Genomic DNA, 16,175 nt, shown 5'->3' on the forward strand with positions numbered 1-16,175 from the left:
CACTCGCTTGGCCTTTGATCGGGGCATGCCTCGTATCGGCGACTGCGTCGGCTGTGAATCCATCGGCTAGTAAGATGATATCAGACGGGCGATGGAATGGAGTTCTTTAAGTTGGGCTCAAAAGCCGTTTTGGTGGCAATAAGGGGGCAAGCGTCTGTGCTGTGTGGCCTCTGCGCGGGCTGAGTTGCGGCGAGATGGCCGCCGAGGTGGTGGAGACATGGCACATGACGTGGTCAATAGCCGGGACCTACTTGACCCACACGACGGACGGCTTGCTCGAGTCGGGATTCGGGAATCCATAAAGGTACGTGCCGAGCGAAGCAGACGAAACGCCCCCCCCGTTCGCATCCGTGGTCGATTATTGAACCGATCCATCATCCACTGAATCAACTCCTCCGTCTTGATCGGTCTGCGAATGCCCCGCCCCCCCTTTCCCTCTTTAGTTCCGAGGCGGCAGGCAGGTACTATTTCAAAAGGTCATCATCGTCCTGGTCTGTCTCGGAACGCCTTTTCCCACTCCGCATGTCCGTTTCAGACAACATGGCAGGTCCTGCAGTGCAGAAGCCGGGCGTCTTGATGCTTGGCGTCGTCCACCACGCAAAAGCCGAGTTCGGGAAGCTCTCGGAAGTCGCGCATGTTCAGGTACAGCAACCCTTCAAAAGCATGTAGATGAGACGTTTGTCCTCACGCGGTTTGTGCAAACTTCCTTAGCAAGTCACCTCCGGTAGCCGGGAGGAGTTTATCCGCGACTGCGACAGCGGCAAGTATGACAGTCTTGTTGCAATCTCGCGAACCTACGACTCCGTCGAGGTAAGCCCCCAGATTCTATTGCCTCCTCTCCTGCGGCTTGGCTTCACCCGTGCGGCGCCTGACTGGTGAGGTGGTTGCAGATAACGGGACGATTCGACGCCGAGCTCGTTTCCCACCTTCCGTCCTCTCTGAGATTCATCTCGCACAATGGCGCTGGCTACGACCAAATCGACATCCAGCCCTGCACCGACAAGAGTAAGCACTAGTTCCGAACGCATATGCATCGCGGGGAGAGGCGAGGCCAGGTCCCCTTGCATTGACAAGCTTCTCGGTAGATATTTCCGTCTCCAACACCCCCAAGGCCGTCGACGCCGCCACTGCAAACACGGCCATCTTCCTCATGCTCGGTGCTCTGCGTCGTGCATGGATCCCCCAGCAAGCCCTTCGCGAGGGCAAGTGGCGAGGCGCCAGCCCCCTCGGCCGTGATCCTCACCACTTGACCCTGGGCATTCTGGGAATGGGCGGCATCGGTACTGCCACGGCACGGCGGGCCGCGGCTCTCGGGTTCAAGCTGCAGTATCACAACAGGAAGCCCGTCGCTGACATTGAGAAGCAATTCGCACCCGGCCAAGTCCCCAGCTACGTCGGCTTCGAGGAGCTGCTCAAGACCAGCGACGTCATCTCCGTGCATTTGCCGCTGGGCCCTGCCACGCGGGGACTGATCGGATCCCAAGAACTGGGCCGGATGAAGGACGGGGTCATCATCGTAAACACCGCCAGGGGGGCCATTATTGACGAGCAAGCCCTCGCCGAAAGCCTCGAGTCCGGCAAGGTCTGGAGTGTCGGCTTGGACGTCTATGACAAGGAGCCGGAGATCAATCCCGGGTTGACCAAGCACCCCGGTGCCTTCTTGCTACCCCATATCGGCACTGCCACCGTTGATACGCAGGTTAGTGGCTCTTTCGCCGACACTGCATCGAACGACTCGTTTTTGCTGACGGTTCGAAATGCAGAAGGAAATGGAGATGCTCGTTATTGACAATGTGAAGAGTGCGGTGACACGGGGAAAGCTTCTGACACAGGTGCCGGAGCAGAAACCCATTACGTCCAAGGCGTAAACGGAGGGGGTAGCAGTGATGGATATGTGGGCACATGACGAGTCGCGGATATTTTGGTGATATGACATCATAGTAACGCAGTCGGGAGGACCGAGACGTGAACTCTCCTACTACTTTCTCTTGAACTCGCAATAAATCAGGCTTCGTGTATCTTCCAACCGTCTGGGACCACCACATTTCACTTCAGGCCGCCAGTTAGTAATATGTCTTGCCCCGTCATGTATCCCGTCTTTGCGAACCTATGTCTAGCCGTCAGTCTTGAGGCTGCCTCGAGATGTGTGTGCCGTACAGCAAATACACGTACATGACCACCACGTTGGCTACTTCTTCCGGAGATCCCAGTCGATGCACCGGCACGCCGCTAGCAATGGCCAGACCAGGATCTGACTGCCTCAACGCCTCTGCGCTGGCATCTGAAGCCCATGACCTGCAGCGCCAGAGCGTCAGTTGTGTTGTCAAGCACGGATCGATGCAAGGCAGGGAGCGCCCTACCGTTCCTTGGGCGCCGGGATCATGCCTGTCGATCCGATCATGGCCGGCGAAACCTAGCATCGCGCCGTAGGTCAGCACACGGGGGGGGAGTGGACAAGGAAGCCTCTCGCGCATGTCAAGTCGGTCGCTTACCACGTTGACGGTAACGCCCTGCGGTGCAAGGAGAGTAGCCAGGTTCAGTCCCATGGAGCTGGCAAGCCGTTAGACACGACGACGGAGCACGGCGCGCGCGCGCGGCGGTCCAGTCCCTACGCCGGGGTACTCACGAGAGGGCTCCCTTTGAAGCTGCATAATGGCATCCGTTGAGCCCGCTCCCGCGGCTGGCGATGCTGCCCACGAGAATCACCCTCCCCCATGCCTGTGCGCGCATCCCCTCCACACAGGACTTGGTCACGACGAACTGACTCCGCACGTTGACCTCCATCATCTCGTCCCAATCCTGCTCGCCAATGTCCCCGACGTCCCTGATGCGGCGGCCGAGTCCGGCATTTGCAACCAGCACCGATACGGCCTTGTGCCTGTCCGAGACGGCCGCATCGGAGAGGATCCTGTCGACGAGCGACCTCGTCGACTCTCGGTCCGCAAGGTCGGCTTGGGCGGTGACGAATACCTGTGACGGGTAGCCCCTTCGCAGTTCAGAAGCCAGAGATTCCGATTTTTCCTGCCGCGCAGTCAGCCGGTGCATCGATTGGTCGTCGTTTTCGTCTCCTTGTCCTCTCCGCGCCTCTCCGCGCCTCTTTGAAAACGCCCCTCTCTGTCTCTGTCTCCGAGTCTGGCAAAGACGCACTTTACTTGCAGAGTAATGAAGAGCGAGGTCGCAGCCTTCGGACGCCAACGCCCTGGCACAAGCCGAGCCAATACCGCCGCTGAAGCGCCCAACACAGCCGTTAGCTCGACAGGACGGGCGAGGCGATGGACGACAGCGCTCTGCACCAACCTCGATCCCGTAACCAGCGCCAGCCGACCCCCAAGGTCGTTGTCGACGGACCGGAGATGGCAGACAGTCATTGCACGCTGTCCCACGCACGTCAGCTACCGCTACTGCGACCGGCAGACAGAGGGAGGAGCGAGTGCCCGTGCCAGGCTATAAGAAGGCTTGCGTCGGTGAGTGGCTCGTGGAAACGCACCGATACTCTGCGAAGGGGAGTCGCCAAGGCCGAGAGTCGGGGCTGGGAATCAGGGCAGAAAGAGTTCGCCAAGGCAGGCAGTCGAGGGCAAGCAAGCACCGGGGCGGACGGAGCAACAAGCGCCAAACGTGGGGAAGGCGATCGACTCGTGTCCCCCGGACTCCCCGGACTCCCCGGACTCCCCGGACTCCTGGTAGCCGACGGCATTTGACTCGGCATTTGAAGCTTGTCCCAATTCCCCGCGGTGTGCATTGTGCACGTGGCCGAGGCCGCGCGCCACCGCGGGGAAAGAACAACGGGAGGCGGTGGGGCCGCCCGACTCTAATTTAATCCTGTAACATGATTGGCAATGTCGCTCGCTATGCATGCATAAAGTGGTGGTGGCCAGCTGTGAACCCGATGTCCCTGCATGGAGCCTGCAAAACGTGTTTATTGTTTACCGCAGTAATCTTGTCTTGCTTGCGTCCTCGTATTTCTTGTTTCCAGATAAATAGCCCTCCTTCTTTCCGCAGCCGTTTGTCCTTTCTTTGCTTTGCTCTCCTCCCCGTCCGTCGCCCGCCGTCGCCCGCCGTCGCCGTCTACCTCCGTCATGGCTCTGCCAGAGTTGCAAGGCCGAGCCCTCTTGCTCACCGTCACTGTGCTGACGTCGCTCGGCTTCATGTTGATTGGGTACGATAACGGTCTCATGGGCGGACTGGGTGAGTCGGGGCGCGGACCGACGCCGAGCAAAAAGGGGCGCCTGGCTGACGTGCAGAACAGTAAACGCGCCCGCCTTTGGCCGCTCGTTCGGGCACCCGGGTCCCAAGATGATTGGTCTCATCGTTGCCATCTTTGAAGGTCAGTCAGCCGTTCTTGTTGGACGACCCGGGGCAGCGCAGGCCGTTGGTTGGCGCAACTCACACGCGTAGATTGATCAGTCGGATGCTTCTTCGGCTCCATCCTCTCGGCCGTGTTTGGCGAGAGGCTCGGCCGCAGGCGCACCATCGCGCACGGCTGCTGCGTCATGATTGTCGGCGCCGTCCTGCAGGCGGCCTCGTACGGCAGGGCCCAGCTCATCGTCGGCCGGGTCGTCTCCGGCCTCGGGCTGGGCGTCATCAACTCGACGGTCCCCGTGCTGCAGGCAGAGTTCAGCCCCAAGGCCACCCGGGGAGTTTGTAAGTCCAGACTCGGGCCGCGTCGAGCGTCCGTCCCGAGCACGGAGGGCAGAGCCGCTCACCGCTCGTCTAGATGTCTGCGCTCAGTTGTCGACGCTCAACCTGGGCATCTTCCTCGTGTACTGGATCGACTACGCCTTCTCGTCCCGCATGGGCAGCTACGCCTGGCGCGTGCCCGTCATCCTGCAGTGTCTCTGCATCTTGCCAATGATGGGCATCTTGATGGTCATCCCCGAGACGCCGAGATGGCTGGCCTCGCACGACCGGCCCGACGACTGCGTCCGGGTCATTGCCAGGATGAAGTCCGCCTCGATCCACGACGCCGAGGTGCAGCGTCTGTACAGGACCATTTTGCAGGTCGTCGCCTTTGAGGCCTCGGCGGGCGCCGGGTCGTGGAGAGACTTGCTGTCAGACGACCGTGTCAAGTCCCAGACGCGACTGCTCATTGCCTGTGCCATCCAGGCTTTCCAGCAGCTCGGCGGCATCAATGCCGTCATTTGTAAGTCCTTTGGCCGTGAGCCGTGAGCCGCGAGCCGTGAGCCACGAGTCGCGGGCCAGTTGAGCCTCTGTCCGGGTCGGCTTTTCTAACCGTCCGCCCAGATTACACAAACACGCTCTTCTCCAAGAGCATCGGGTTCAGCGACAGAATGTCGGCACTCATGTCGGGCTTCCTGCAGACCTGGTTCTTTGTGGCGTCCTTTATTCCGTGGTTCCTGATTGACAGGATCGGACGCAAGCCGCTGGTACGTCGCGAGCCGCTTTGCCTGCCAGCCTGGGCAGAAGGAACTGACCAGACGCGCCGCAGTTCGTGTCCATGATCAGCCTCATGGCGGCCGCCATGGCCGTGCAGGCCGGCCTCATCTACCAGGTGCAGAACGAGACGAGCATTGCACGCTCGGCCGGCATCGGCGCCGCCGTCATGCTCTTTGTGTTCCAAGGCGCCTTCACCGTTGGATTCCAGGCCACGGTCTGGGTGTATCCGTGAGTAGGGCCTCGACGGCGCCCACGAGTCCCCCGCAACTGACTGACCCGGCCCAGGTCCGAGATCCTCCCCTTGCGGCTGCGCCAGAAGGGATCCTCCATCTCCACCGCGGCAAACTGGATCTTCAACTACGTGAGTGCTACTCTGCGCGAGGCGTGGAGCGGGAGAGACGGCTCCCGCTTGCTCGGGCACCTGGCTCGGCTCTGGCTGACGCGACATCTAGCTGGTCGTGCAAATCACGCCCATTGCCATTGAGAAGATTGGCTGGAGGACGTACATCGTCTTTGCCATCCTCAACGCGACCTGGGTGCCCATCATTTTCTTCTTCTTTCCCGAGACCAAGGGACTCGAGCTGGAAGACATTGACCGTCTGTTTGCGGGACCCGACGTCGTCGAGTCTCTGGGAGACAAGTCGTCGACGACGTTGGCCACGGTGGAACACGTCGGCGTCGGCAGCGGCACAAACGGGCGTGTCTGAGAGACGGCAGTGCGTCTCAGGCCAGGGCTTTTGATTACACTTTTTGCGACCGTCGATAGTAGAAACATGCAAACTAGCTGAAGAGGCGAGACCGTACTGCAGCTCGTCCCGTTGTCTGTGACCACACCAGCTGGAGCTCGTCAACTCGAACTCGACCCCAATCCAGTCGCCCATCAGCGGGCCATTGTCTGCCGCAGCACGTCTTGCTCCCTCGCCAAGCCAGCTCCGCCAAGCCACTCTTTCAGCCAGCTTCATGTTTCATGTGAGTGAGTCGGGTGGCTGGCTGCTCCGCTGTTGCGGCATCGTTCAAGGCTGTGCAAAATTTCACCTGTGATAATACATGACGAGGCATCAAGACCTGTGCCCATGCTGCGCGGGTGGCCGCCGCGACGAGTGGCTGCTCGGACGACGACAAAAGCAGCCCCTGGCCGTGCCGCGTATAAATAAGGTTCATGTATGCCGGAGCCAGGCAGCAAAGCAGGCTTGCTCCCAATGTAGATTTTCAGGGCACGCTGCAGGCAAGCCGGGCTGCAACCAGACTGCTTATGCGGTGGATCCCGAGCGTGGCTTTTCCTGATTGTAATGATTTATGCATGACGCTTGGCATATTTGTCTAGGTCTGGCTGCAGTAGATCTTGGATGAAGAAAAGGTTAAAAAAAAAAAGTAAATAAATGCACCAGGTCATGCCCCACGGTGAACGCACGGCACACTTGCGTCATGCAGGCATGTAAAGGGAGTTAGCATCATTTCGGAGCGAGTGATCTCGGTCGTTCCCGTAGCGGAGTGGTTACCGCGTGACTCTTATAGGCTAGGGTTCAGGCTGTGGCTCTATGGTAGAAATGTCAAGGTCCGGGGTTCGACCCCCCGCGGGAACAAGATTTTTTTTCCATGTGCTCGGCGCAACCAGTTCTTTTCTTTCTCTTTTTTTTTCGGCAAGTCATGCACGTCTTCGTTTTTGCGTGTTTGTCAGAATTGTCTCTCGTCTCTTGTCTCTCGTTTGTTCCTCTCCGTGCTTTTCACCATCCCGTTTGGCCTGCCCTCTCGCTCTCTTCCGAATGTGAGAACGGCAATGGGCGACACGCAAGCAGGGAGCAACACGAACACGGGCTGTGTGCTCCGTGAATCACGCTTTGATACCCGGACCGCCGTCCATCACACCAGTGAAGTCGAACTACGGGATCTCTATTTCGACCAAGTGCACACTTGCTCTGTATTCAAAATCATACGCTCAACTGTGTAGCTCGGCTCGGCAGGGGAACCAGTTGTCGCCTCGCCGTTCACCAAGCCGGGCAGTGCACCACCATCCTGTCTCCCTCCCATGGACGACGACGCATCAGGGAAGAATCGCCGCGGTGACTGCTCACGGCTCACTACGGAGCATCAAAGAAAGCATCTAGCTGGTGGTGAGAGACGGGCCATTGTCGTTGCAATTCTTCACTCGTCCGTCTTTGCCGCGATCCCCAATGGTAAAGCTTCTGTTCTCGACGTCTTTTCGTCGTTTCCAGCTCCAAAGGCCGTCTCGGCGGGTATAAAAATGCCTCTGCTTTCCACTTTGGCAATGCCCTCGCTTCTTCTCTTCTCGTCTTGTCGACACACCTTTCGCTGTCACGCCGCAGACCACCACTGCTTTCTCCGGCATTTTGTATTACCGCAGCCAAAGACGACACCACGACGGCGGGACGTTGCCCACAGACAGACTTTTACTGCCATGGAGCGAGGTGACAACTTGGACGACTTTGGTCGCTTCTACAGCGAGGTCAGAACACAGCTTGATGAACTGCTTGACGACGTTGTGTACGGATGGGAGGGAGACCCCGACCCGGACGGGTCCCGCGGGGAGGCACTGGCCAACACCATCTGCGTCCTTGTTGAGCGAGAGGCCAGCAGGCAGCAGTTGTCGGAGGCCGGGATGAGAGGCTTTGTGGGCGACCTGCGAAGCACGTTCCAGGACATGGTCAACGCGCAGAAGCAGAAACGCCCTGGACAAAGTATCTCGTACGAAAACGTCATCAGGCGTATCAGTTTGAGGAAGCCGGCCAAGGAAAAGGGGCCCGGTCCTCAAAAACGACTGCGACTCTTCCCCGGCCACGGCCGAGAGACGGACACCAAGTCTGGCTCTGGGCAGGGTGGCTAGCAGGGTGAACAAAAGAACCACATGCGCTGTAGGCGATAGACTTGGAGGTCATGTGGCTTGCACGCATGTAAGGGGTCCCGCCGGTGTTCGGAAAAAAAAGCACCCCAAGATGTGTAATAATAAAGGATACCTTCTTTCGTTAATCGTTCTTGCTGTGAGCCGCCGTGACTAAATTCTCAGCAACGCGCCCTTTGTAGTAGCCGCCAGCCGAGCTCGCCATAATCGATGCTCGTTTAGGATGAACATGTCGCCATTGCGTCCGAAACAAAAGTTGGCAGCGCCGCCGTCGACGAGAATCTTTCCCAGCAAAACGCCACCCGCCGACCAAATGTTGATTCCGTCGCCGCACCCGCTGTAGACGTTTCCGTGGACGTCGCATTTGATGCCGTCGGGGATGCCGGTGTCTGCCATGGCGAACAGGCGTCTGTTGGTCAGAAAGGGCTGGCCCGAGTACTCGACCATGTCGAAAGCGTAGCTGGCAAGACTCGTGTTAGCTGGGGGGGTGGCCGGGCAAGAAGTCGCAAGCGGAATGAATGGACACTCCTCACATGTGCGATGCGCGAAAGTCATCCGTCGTCCCGTCTCCGTGAATCCAGTCCGTATCCGTGATGTAGACTGTTTTCTCGTCCGGGCTGAAGCAGATGCCGTTTGGACGCCCGAAGCCGTCTGCCACGGCGCGGACAGCCTTGCGGCCCGGATCGAATCGGTACACCTGGCAAGGCAGCCTGGGCTTGGGGCGGATGCCTTGTTCGTGGCCGTAGATTGGATCCGTGAACCACATTGAACCGTCCGAGTGAACGACCACGTCGTTTACGGAGTTGAAGTCCCGGCCGTAGAAGGAGCTGAGCATGAGATGCGACTTGTACGGCGGCTTCGATTCCATATAGGCCAGCCCGCCTGGGCAGCCGTCGCCTCCCTGAGCACAAAAGAGCACTCCATCCTTGTAATTGACGCCGCCGTTGGCCATCGGGACATGTTCTGGATGGATTTCCTGGCACTCGACGCCGCCGTCTCCATCCCTGGGAAGCACGACGCGGGTGATTTGGATACGAGGAGCTTGCGTCTTGGGGTCCGTGAACAGGTTACTGGTGATGAACAAGGAATTGTCCTGCTGCATGTACACGCCGGCTTCGTGTGCAAAAGGGTAGTCACGGTTTTCGTGTAGCAGCTCCAGGGTTGGGGATGAGCCGAAGACATTGCCGACCAGCTCGTCAAAGACGACAAATGCTGCAGGACATGCCATGATTTCAGCCGTGCCAGGACTACTCCGTACACCGGTTGCGATGACGGTTGACTCGAAGCAGAGACGTGGAGGCTTGTTATCGAACTATTCTCCGAGGCTCTGGGACGAGGTCGCCTCAAGGCCCGAGGAGTGACAGCTGTGGGGCTCGGCAACTCGGCTTTCTGTCCGCTGCATTTGCCGCACACGCCGCCCTGATGGAGGCGATTGAAAGGGCGGCTTGTGACGATACGAAACCCAAGTTCGTAAGGCGTGCGCTTGTGTCGACGAACGCCACGTACATTGATCAACTAGTCCAGGTAGCCGACGCTTTGGATGTTTCAACTAATTCGCAAACTACCCCTTAATTTATTGCCGTCGTGCTCAGAGTACCCGAACCAGCCGGTCACCAACGTCGTAAGAGTTCGGTGGTAAGGGCCACTGTCGCTCCAAATTTCCGCTCAAACAAGGCTCAACGTCTTGGAGCAGAGGCTCATCAACCATAGCGAACTTCCCCCGCGCTCTCCCCAAACCAATCATCTTCGGCCAACGTCTCGTTAGCCGAAGCGTAATTCATGATGACACTCTTGGTAGTCGTGTAGTCGTGATAGGCATCCATGCCATTTTCGCTGCCTACACCACTAGACTTCGAAGCACCGCTCCAGGGGCTACTTGGGTCGTTCCGGTGATGTGTGTTCACCCAGACAATACCAGAGTGAATTTGCTGGGAAACCCGAAAGGCCTGGCTCAGATCCTGCGTCCACAAGGCAGCTCCCAGTCCGAACTCGCTGTCATTGGCAAGAAGAACTCCTTGGTCCTCGTCATCGAATCCAGCCACGACAATGACGGGTCCAAAGGCCTCCTCTCTCCATATCCTTGCCTCGGTAATGCTCTTTCCAGCGATACCGGTCATCACCGTCGGCGGGTAAAAGTATCCCTTCCCGAAATCAATGCCGTCCAGCTGAGACAGCCCAGTCATTCTCTGACCACCACAAAGAACCTGCCCAGTTCCCTCGCTGACACACTCATTGACCAACGACTCGACCTTTTGAAGCTGCCCGAGTGAAATTAAAGGTCCCATGGTGGACTTTTCGTTCAGAGGCGAGCCCATTTTCCGCAAAATGTGGTTGCATTTGCGCTGCAACTTTTCCAACAGGACGGGCATGACACTGTTCTGGACGATGATCCTCGTCGCCGCGACGCACGTCTGTCCAGCGGCGATGAATGACGCAAATGCGATGCCGTTGACCGCCGCCTCGACGCTGGCCTGTTCAAAGACGACCAGAGGGGCCTTGCCACCAAGCTCCGCCGTGTAGCGGGCGAGATTGCCTCCCACGATGGACCCAATGGCCTGTCCGGCAGCCGTGCCGCCCGTGACGTCGACCTTTCTCACCAGAGGGTGGCTGACGAGCGCCCTTCCCGTAACCGGCCCGTACCCGGGCAAGATGTTGACGACGCCGTCTGGGACGCCCGCGGTCTTGAATATCGGCCCGAGAAGCAGACTGGTCACAGGTGTAAGTTCGCTGGGCTTCAAGACGATGCTGTTGCCCGCAGCCAGAGCCGGCGCAAGCTTCTTGACGGCGATGAGCATGGGGTGGTTGAAGGGCGTGATTTGGACGACGACACCCAAGGGTACTCTTTGCAGCCAGTTGTGCAACTTGCCCATGGTGGGTAGAACAGGCAGCTCCTCGGTGAGCAGCAAGCTGGCGTAGTACTTGAACCAGCGGAGCAGTGACGGTATCTGGGCCTTCATTTCGCGAACCGCGCGGCCGGTCTGCCTGACTTCTACGTGGATGAGATTCGGAAGCTCTTGAGCCACAATCTCGGCAATCTTTTCAAGCACGCGGGCACGATGGTGTCGCGAGGCCCTTGACCACACGCCAGACTTGAAAACCTCGTGGGCGTTTTGGATCGCGTCGTCCACGTCTTGCTGGCTGGCGGCGTCGCTTCTAAACATGCCATGCCGTGCTTAGCGGCTGGGATCAGAATCGGGGCTCTCAGATGCATACTGTGCAATTATTTCACCGGTGGCGGGATCCTGGACGGGGATGCTGTCATGAGGTCGAGTGGTCAACGCACGCACGCTCGGGAAGGGACAGGCGCGTTTGGAGTAAATTTGGCATCGTACCGCGCACCGCGTCCGTCGGCCTCTCGGCCGTTGATCCAGAGATGGCACTGGCTATTGTTCATCTTCGCGTCGTCATGGGTCCTGCAGACAGTGTTGTCTGGAAAGTTGGGTCTGAGAGGAGACGGTGACGGTGCCAGGTGCGGGGAGGAAATGCGCTTCTCGATCCCGAAGCCACATGCAGGCTGGATGACACTCCATCTTGTGGCCGTGAACAGAGCGACATTCGCATTACCGACACCGTTTGTCGCAGAAGAATCCGAACAATTCAGCAAATCCACATGCAGACGGGATTACTTTTCAAACCAAAACTGCCACACAAAAATTGGCGTAGCCAGAGACCGCTTTTTGTGTGCGTCAACACCCTCCATATCTCGTGAGTTGGTCGCAAAGCTGGACTGGGCGAATAAGTGCTGCCGGGCAGTCTAGCGCATGTATGTAAGTTATAGTATAACTACTTAATATTAATATAGTGAAGCGGTCCCGACCAACTCGAGGTCACCACAACGGACTATATGCCATCAATCGTCATGTTCAACGCTCTCATGTCGTGCTACGTCCGCAACTCAACGCCGTGCTCGGCCCAAAACAAACACCTCTTGTTCAGCTCGTCGCCAAATGATTCCATCTCGGTCCTACCGCCCGTCTGGAAGACGAGCCGGTCCTGCGCACCAGGCGACCAGGCCGTCCATTCGGCCACCTCGACGTCGGGGTCGCCGCCCTGGTTCGGATCATGGTTCTGGATGAAGTTTGTCCAGTATTTTTGGATGACTGGCGACGCCAGATGGTTGATGCCGCCCTTCCTGTAGCTCGCCGGCGGGCTCGGCGCATAGTCCGGGCCCAGTATAGCATCAAGCTCCGACGTGTGAGGAACGCCGAGGCCAGCCTCCATCTGAGCGTCGTCCTGCACGTTCCACCGGTAAGCAAACGAGTTCCTGATGCCGGCCCTGGCCAGCGCAGACGTCATTGCCAGCGCAGGGCACATGTACCGCACCTCTTGATACGCGTTGCTGGCCTGTCTCCAGTAGCACCCTGCGTTGGGGCACGTCTTGTCCGGATTCGGATACATGGCCTCCATCTCCTCCATGAGACCCAGCGTGAGGAACGGGTAGTTGTCCAGCATGAAGGCGTTGCTCTCCGCGAGGCTCGACGCGTTCATCGGCGCAAACTTGGTCCCGCCGTTTGTGTCGTCACCAAAGATGGAGGGGACCCTGATGAAGCGGCCGTCTTGAATCAGGCGGTACGTGTAGTCGGTCAGGTACTCACCGTCGATGCAAGGCACATACAGGTAGTTTGGCGGATTCGCGGCCCCGGGCAGCGGGATGTTGAAATTCTGCTCCTGCAACTCGCGGGCCGTCTTGCCGCGCAGACAGGCCAGGCTGTCGACGCCTCCGCATCCCAGTCTCGTGGCGAAGTGGCGGTAGAGGTACTGCGACTCGGCCACGGTCAGCGTCGTCGCGAAGGAGGGCGATTCCGCGGCCACGGCGTGGAAATACCCCTTGTCTGTGCCGTTGCGCGCCGTGAGGTGGATCACGACGCTCTCGGCGCCCGCCGACGATCCTGCCAGAGTGACGCGGCCTGGATTCCCTCCAAACTTGGCGATGTGTCTCTGCACCCACTCCATGACCTTTTCCTGGTCGCGGAGTCCGTTGTTGGGCGCGATGTCCTTGCCGTCGGTGAGGAATCCGTACGGGCCGACGCGGTAGTTGAAGCTGACGACGACGACGTTGTGCCCGCTGGCTTGGATGAGCCCCGAGGCATTGATGTTGGCGTTGGAGTTGAGGTTGAACCCGCCTCCTTGGATGTACAGGAAGACGGGCAGCGAGCCAGGCTTCGCCCGGGAGGGAGACTGGACATTGACAAAGAGACAGTCTTCTGACGTGGTGTTTTCTGCTGGTGAGTGGCCGGTTGCGAGACAGGATTTGCCGTGCTTTACGCATCGTCAGCCAGTGCTTGCTTCCGTACACGCTGTTCAACACGTAGTTGCAAGGCTTCGGCTTTCAGTCTTGACACACCTTGTCCGCCGGCAAGACTCCGTCCGTGTGCAGCGGATCTTGAGGCGGCATGAACCTCAAGCTTCCCGTCGGCGCAGCGGCGTATCTCATCCCGAGCCACTGCGTTATGCCAGTCGACAAGGCCGCACCCCTATATTTGCTATAGGAGAGGTCGACCTCCTCGGACAAGTTGGCCCGCGCCGTCAGTGCCAGCAGTAGCAGTGCTGGTGAGAAAATAAGCCGCGGGCGCATTATGACTGGGAACCGGACCATCGAGTCATATCTGCAGTGGTAAACGAAAACCCTAGTCACTTGTGATTCGCGAACGCTCCAGGACTCGTCTGGATACAGGTCGAAGGAGCCTGGGCACGGATCCAACTCAACAGCAGCAACGGCGAACCGAGCCGGAACCAAGAAGAGGTGGCGACGCCCTCATATAGCACCCCGACTCGAACCTCGCACATGCGGACTTCCGGTGGACTGAGGTTCAGAACGCCCGGGAGTCCCGGGGCACAAGACGATGCGCAGGACCATGTGAAGGTTGGCGCTAGTACACCGCGGATCTACAGCCACCTAGCCAGGTAGGTGGCCACACCATGAACGAATTGTCTATCGGAGGCTGGTGAGCATACGTCAGCCCTCCAAGTCCACTGGGAATGACAAGGGGTGCCACTGAAGACCAGGTGGCCTGGAAACCCTCTGAGAGCGAGTCAATCACGGGCTGATTGATCTGGGGTGATGCGACTGATACCGACTTGTCGAGTCTCAGAGGCTCAACTTCGCCTTGATCCACAGGCCTCGCGCAACGAGATGTTGAGCGCGGTACTCCGTACCAACCGGGGGAAGAAACGCAGCACTAATGGAATGTATGTTGTGGTACCCGAGATGCAGCCAAAAGCCAGGGCTGCTACTATCACTCCCACGCAACGCCCCCCGAGGTTCAACGTAGCGTGGCTTGCGTGTTGCGGCATAGATCAACAACGGCTACAGATGTCGAAGGAGCGCAATAACAAGGGGATTGGGTCAATAGCCCAGGGCATGGCTTTGCCGGTCTCGGACCCCCGTTGCAGTCCTATATATATATATATATATATATACGTATATCATAGAAAAATCATAGATCGATGCGTTAGTTGAAGATTCTGTTGTCATGTCTCACACACATGATGAGCCTGCGGTTTTATGCAACGTGCATGCATCAAGAGTCAAGACACATGGCGCGACGAGCCTGCGCCATATTCCACCCTCGGCTGTCAATCAAAAGAAAGCAGAGAAACATTCACCATTCACACCGATCTTCTACCCTTCTTCTTGCCAAGGAAGAAGGGAAAACAGGATAACGGGAATGACTTCAGATGAACAATCACACAAAGGCCGAACTGATTAAATGCATCTGCCCATGTCAAGAGCATCCTGCCTGCATTTCAATGAGCCAAAGTGTCAAAGCAAATGACGACCACTTTTCCGCTTGACAGTTCGCGCCATACATGTCGGTCGCTTACATGGACGATGGGAGGGAGGCTATTCAGTCCCATGAGCAAGCCACGTTCAGCACATCGGAGACACTGTCTGACCGCGATTGGTGCCAACAGTACTCAAACATGATGAATGACTGCAGCGATTTATCAGTATCAACCGACTTGTGCTAATGCGCATCTTTGGTCTGACTACATACACACACACACACACACCAAAAAAAAAAAAAAAAAAAAAAAAACAAACTTGACATTTCCAAAGCAGGGCGTTATATGGAAGCTCGCCTTGTCGGGGACGCTCCACGCGCCAAGTTCCTGATCAGGATACGTCCGAGGACCAACTACAGTCCGGAAGAAGTTCATTCTCCACCGCGTGCCCTTTGCCCTGCCGTTGTCGACGTTGAACAAGCCCAGGGGGATCCTGGCGTCGCTCACCCACAGCTGCTCCGTCTTCTCAAGCGTAGTCACGGCGCTGAAGCCGTCTGTGGCAGGGTCCGACACGAAGAAGTGGTCGAACGGGGCACCCTCGGCGCGCACCTTGGACGGGTTGTACACAAAGGCTTGGTAGGTGACGTTGTTTGGATTCACCTCGAACTCAAGGTAGGTCTGCGGGCTGTCCGTGCCCTTGTAAATGAAGGCCTCCATGATCTCGTACGCCCAGATGTCGCTGTTGGTGCCCTGGGACGAGTTGAAGAAGAAGTTTACTTCGTCGCGCGCGGTGAACCTCACGTCCAGGTGAGTGTCCGTGTAGCAGAGGTCAACCTGGGTGCGAGGGAATGGCTTGAGATCTGGGACAGTCTTGTCGTATTCGATGGTCCCGGTGCCGCGAGAGCACGATGGGACATTGACGGACGGGACTTTGGGGTCGCAGTTGGCTCGGGTGGCCGAGACAGACGCGATGAGAGCTGCAGTCGTGAGGAGACGGGCCATTTTCGTGGCGGCAAGCGTGCCTTGATTACAGTACGGGGCAAGTACGCAACATGAAGCACGATCGCCGGGTCGTACAATGAATTTGACGTGAATGTCGGCTGCCTTTTATTCCATGGCTTGCTCGGAGATTGGTCCTGTGTGTGAAGCTAATGGTAACACTCGCAACCTTGGTCATGGATTTCAACAAGGGTAGGAT

The 16,175-nt window shown here is 58.0% G+C and overlaps 9 protein-coding genes across 9 annotated transcripts; 4 read left to right on the forward strand and 5 right to left on the reverse strand.

Annotated features, from left to right (window-relative positions):
* Nucleotides 1-540: 540 nt before the first annotated feature.
* MAM_04910 (hydroxyisocaproate dehydrogenase) lies at nt 541-1,868 on the forward strand (the record flags this gene model as incomplete). Its single annotated transcript, XM_040823708.1, has 5 exons — nt 541-642; nt 712-810; nt 891-1,005; nt 1,086-1,699; nt 1,764-1,868. The coding sequence occupies 5 exons, from the start codon at nt 541-543 to the stop codon at nt 1,866-1,868; spliced, it is 1,035 nt and encodes a 344-aa protein (XP_040678379.1).
* A 178-nt stretch (nt 1,869-2,046) lies between these two features.
* Nucleotides 2,047-2,546, reverse strand: MAM_04911 (short-chain dehydrogenase; the record flags this gene model as incomplete). Its single annotated transcript, XM_040823709.1, has 4 exons — nt 2,047-2,107; nt 2,173-2,295; nt 2,361-2,413; nt 2,493-2,546. 4 exons carry the CDS (start codon nt 2,544-2,546, stop codon nt 2,047-2,049), a joined length of 291 nt encoding a protein of 96 aa, XP_040678380.1.
* A 106-nt stretch (nt 2,547-2,652) lies between these two features.
* Nucleotides 2,653-2,976, forward strand: MAM_04912 (uncharacterized protein; the record flags this gene model as incomplete). The annotated part of the gene is made up of 1 exon (XM_040823710.1): nt 2,653-2,976. The coding sequence occupies one exon, from the start codon at nt 2,653-2,655 to the stop codon at nt 2,974-2,976; it is 324 nt and encodes a 107-aa protein (XP_040678381.1).
* A 1,100-nt stretch (nt 2,977-4,076) lies between these two features.
* Nucleotides 4,077-6,101, forward strand: MAM_04913 (sugar transporter STL1; the record flags this gene model as incomplete). The annotated part of the gene is made up of 8 exons (XM_040823711.1): nt 4,077-4,185; nt 4,247-4,324; nt 4,405-4,641; nt 4,715-5,140; nt 5,242-5,384; nt 5,447-5,622; nt 5,680-5,755; nt 5,847-6,101. The coding sequence occupies 8 exons, from the start codon at nt 4,077-4,079 to the stop codon at nt 6,099-6,101; spliced, it is 1,500 nt and encodes a 499-aa protein (XP_040678382.1).
* A 1,709-nt stretch (nt 6,102-7,810) lies between these two features.
* MAM_04914 (uncharacterized protein) lies at nt 7,811-8,236 on the forward strand (the record flags this gene model as incomplete). The annotated part of the gene is made up of 1 exon (XM_040823712.1): nt 7,811-8,236. The coding sequence occupies one exon, from the start codon at nt 7,811-7,813 to the stop codon at nt 8,234-8,236; it is 426 nt and encodes a 141-aa protein (XP_040678383.1).
* A 168-nt stretch (nt 8,237-8,404) lies between these two features.
* MAM_04915 (gluconolactonase precursor) lies at nt 8,405-9,479 on the reverse strand (the record flags this gene model as incomplete). Its single annotated transcript, XM_040823713.1, has 2 exons — nt 8,405-8,711; nt 8,785-9,479. The coding sequence occupies 2 exons, from the start codon at nt 9,477-9,479 to the stop codon at nt 8,405-8,407; spliced, it is 1,002 nt and encodes a 333-aa protein (XP_040678384.1).
* A 472-nt stretch (nt 9,480-9,951) lies between these two features.
* On the reverse strand, nt 9,952-11,412 carry MAM_04916 (betaine aldehyde dehydrogenase; the record flags this gene model as incomplete). The annotated part of the gene is made up of 1 exon (XM_040823714.1): nt 9,952-11,412. The coding sequence occupies one exon, from the start codon at nt 11,410-11,412 to the stop codon at nt 9,952-9,954; it is 1,461 nt and encodes a 486-aa protein (XP_040678385.1).
* Nucleotides 11,413-12,133: 721 nt separating this feature from the next.
* MAM_04917 (Carboxylesterase, type B) lies at nt 12,134-13,826 on the reverse strand (the record flags this gene model as incomplete). Its single annotated transcript, XM_040823715.1, has 2 exons — nt 12,134-13,510; nt 13,596-13,826. The coding sequence occupies 2 exons, from the start codon at nt 13,824-13,826 to the stop codon at nt 12,134-12,136; spliced, it is 1,608 nt and encodes a 535-aa protein (XP_040678386.1).
* Nucleotides 13,827-15,122: 1,296 nt separating this feature from the next.
* On the reverse strand, nt 15,123-15,979 carry MAM_04918 (Carbohydrate-binding domain, family 9-like, subgroup; the record flags this gene model as incomplete). The annotated part of the gene is made up of 2 exons (XM_040823716.1): nt 15,123-15,186; nt 15,297-15,979. 2 exons carry the CDS (start codon nt 15,977-15,979, stop codon nt 15,123-15,125), a joined length of 747 nt encoding a protein of 248 aa, XP_040678387.1.
* Nucleotides 15,980-16,175: the final 196 nt, after the last annotated feature.

The sequence above is a fragment of the Metarhizium album genome, assembly GCF_000804445.1.
Source record: "Metarhizium album ARSEF 1941 chromosome Unknown scaffold_11, whole genome shotgun sequence".
Classification (NCBI taxonomy): Eukaryota; Fungi; Ascomycota; class Sordariomycetes; order Hypocreales; family Clavicipitaceae; genus Metarhizium; species Metarhizium album.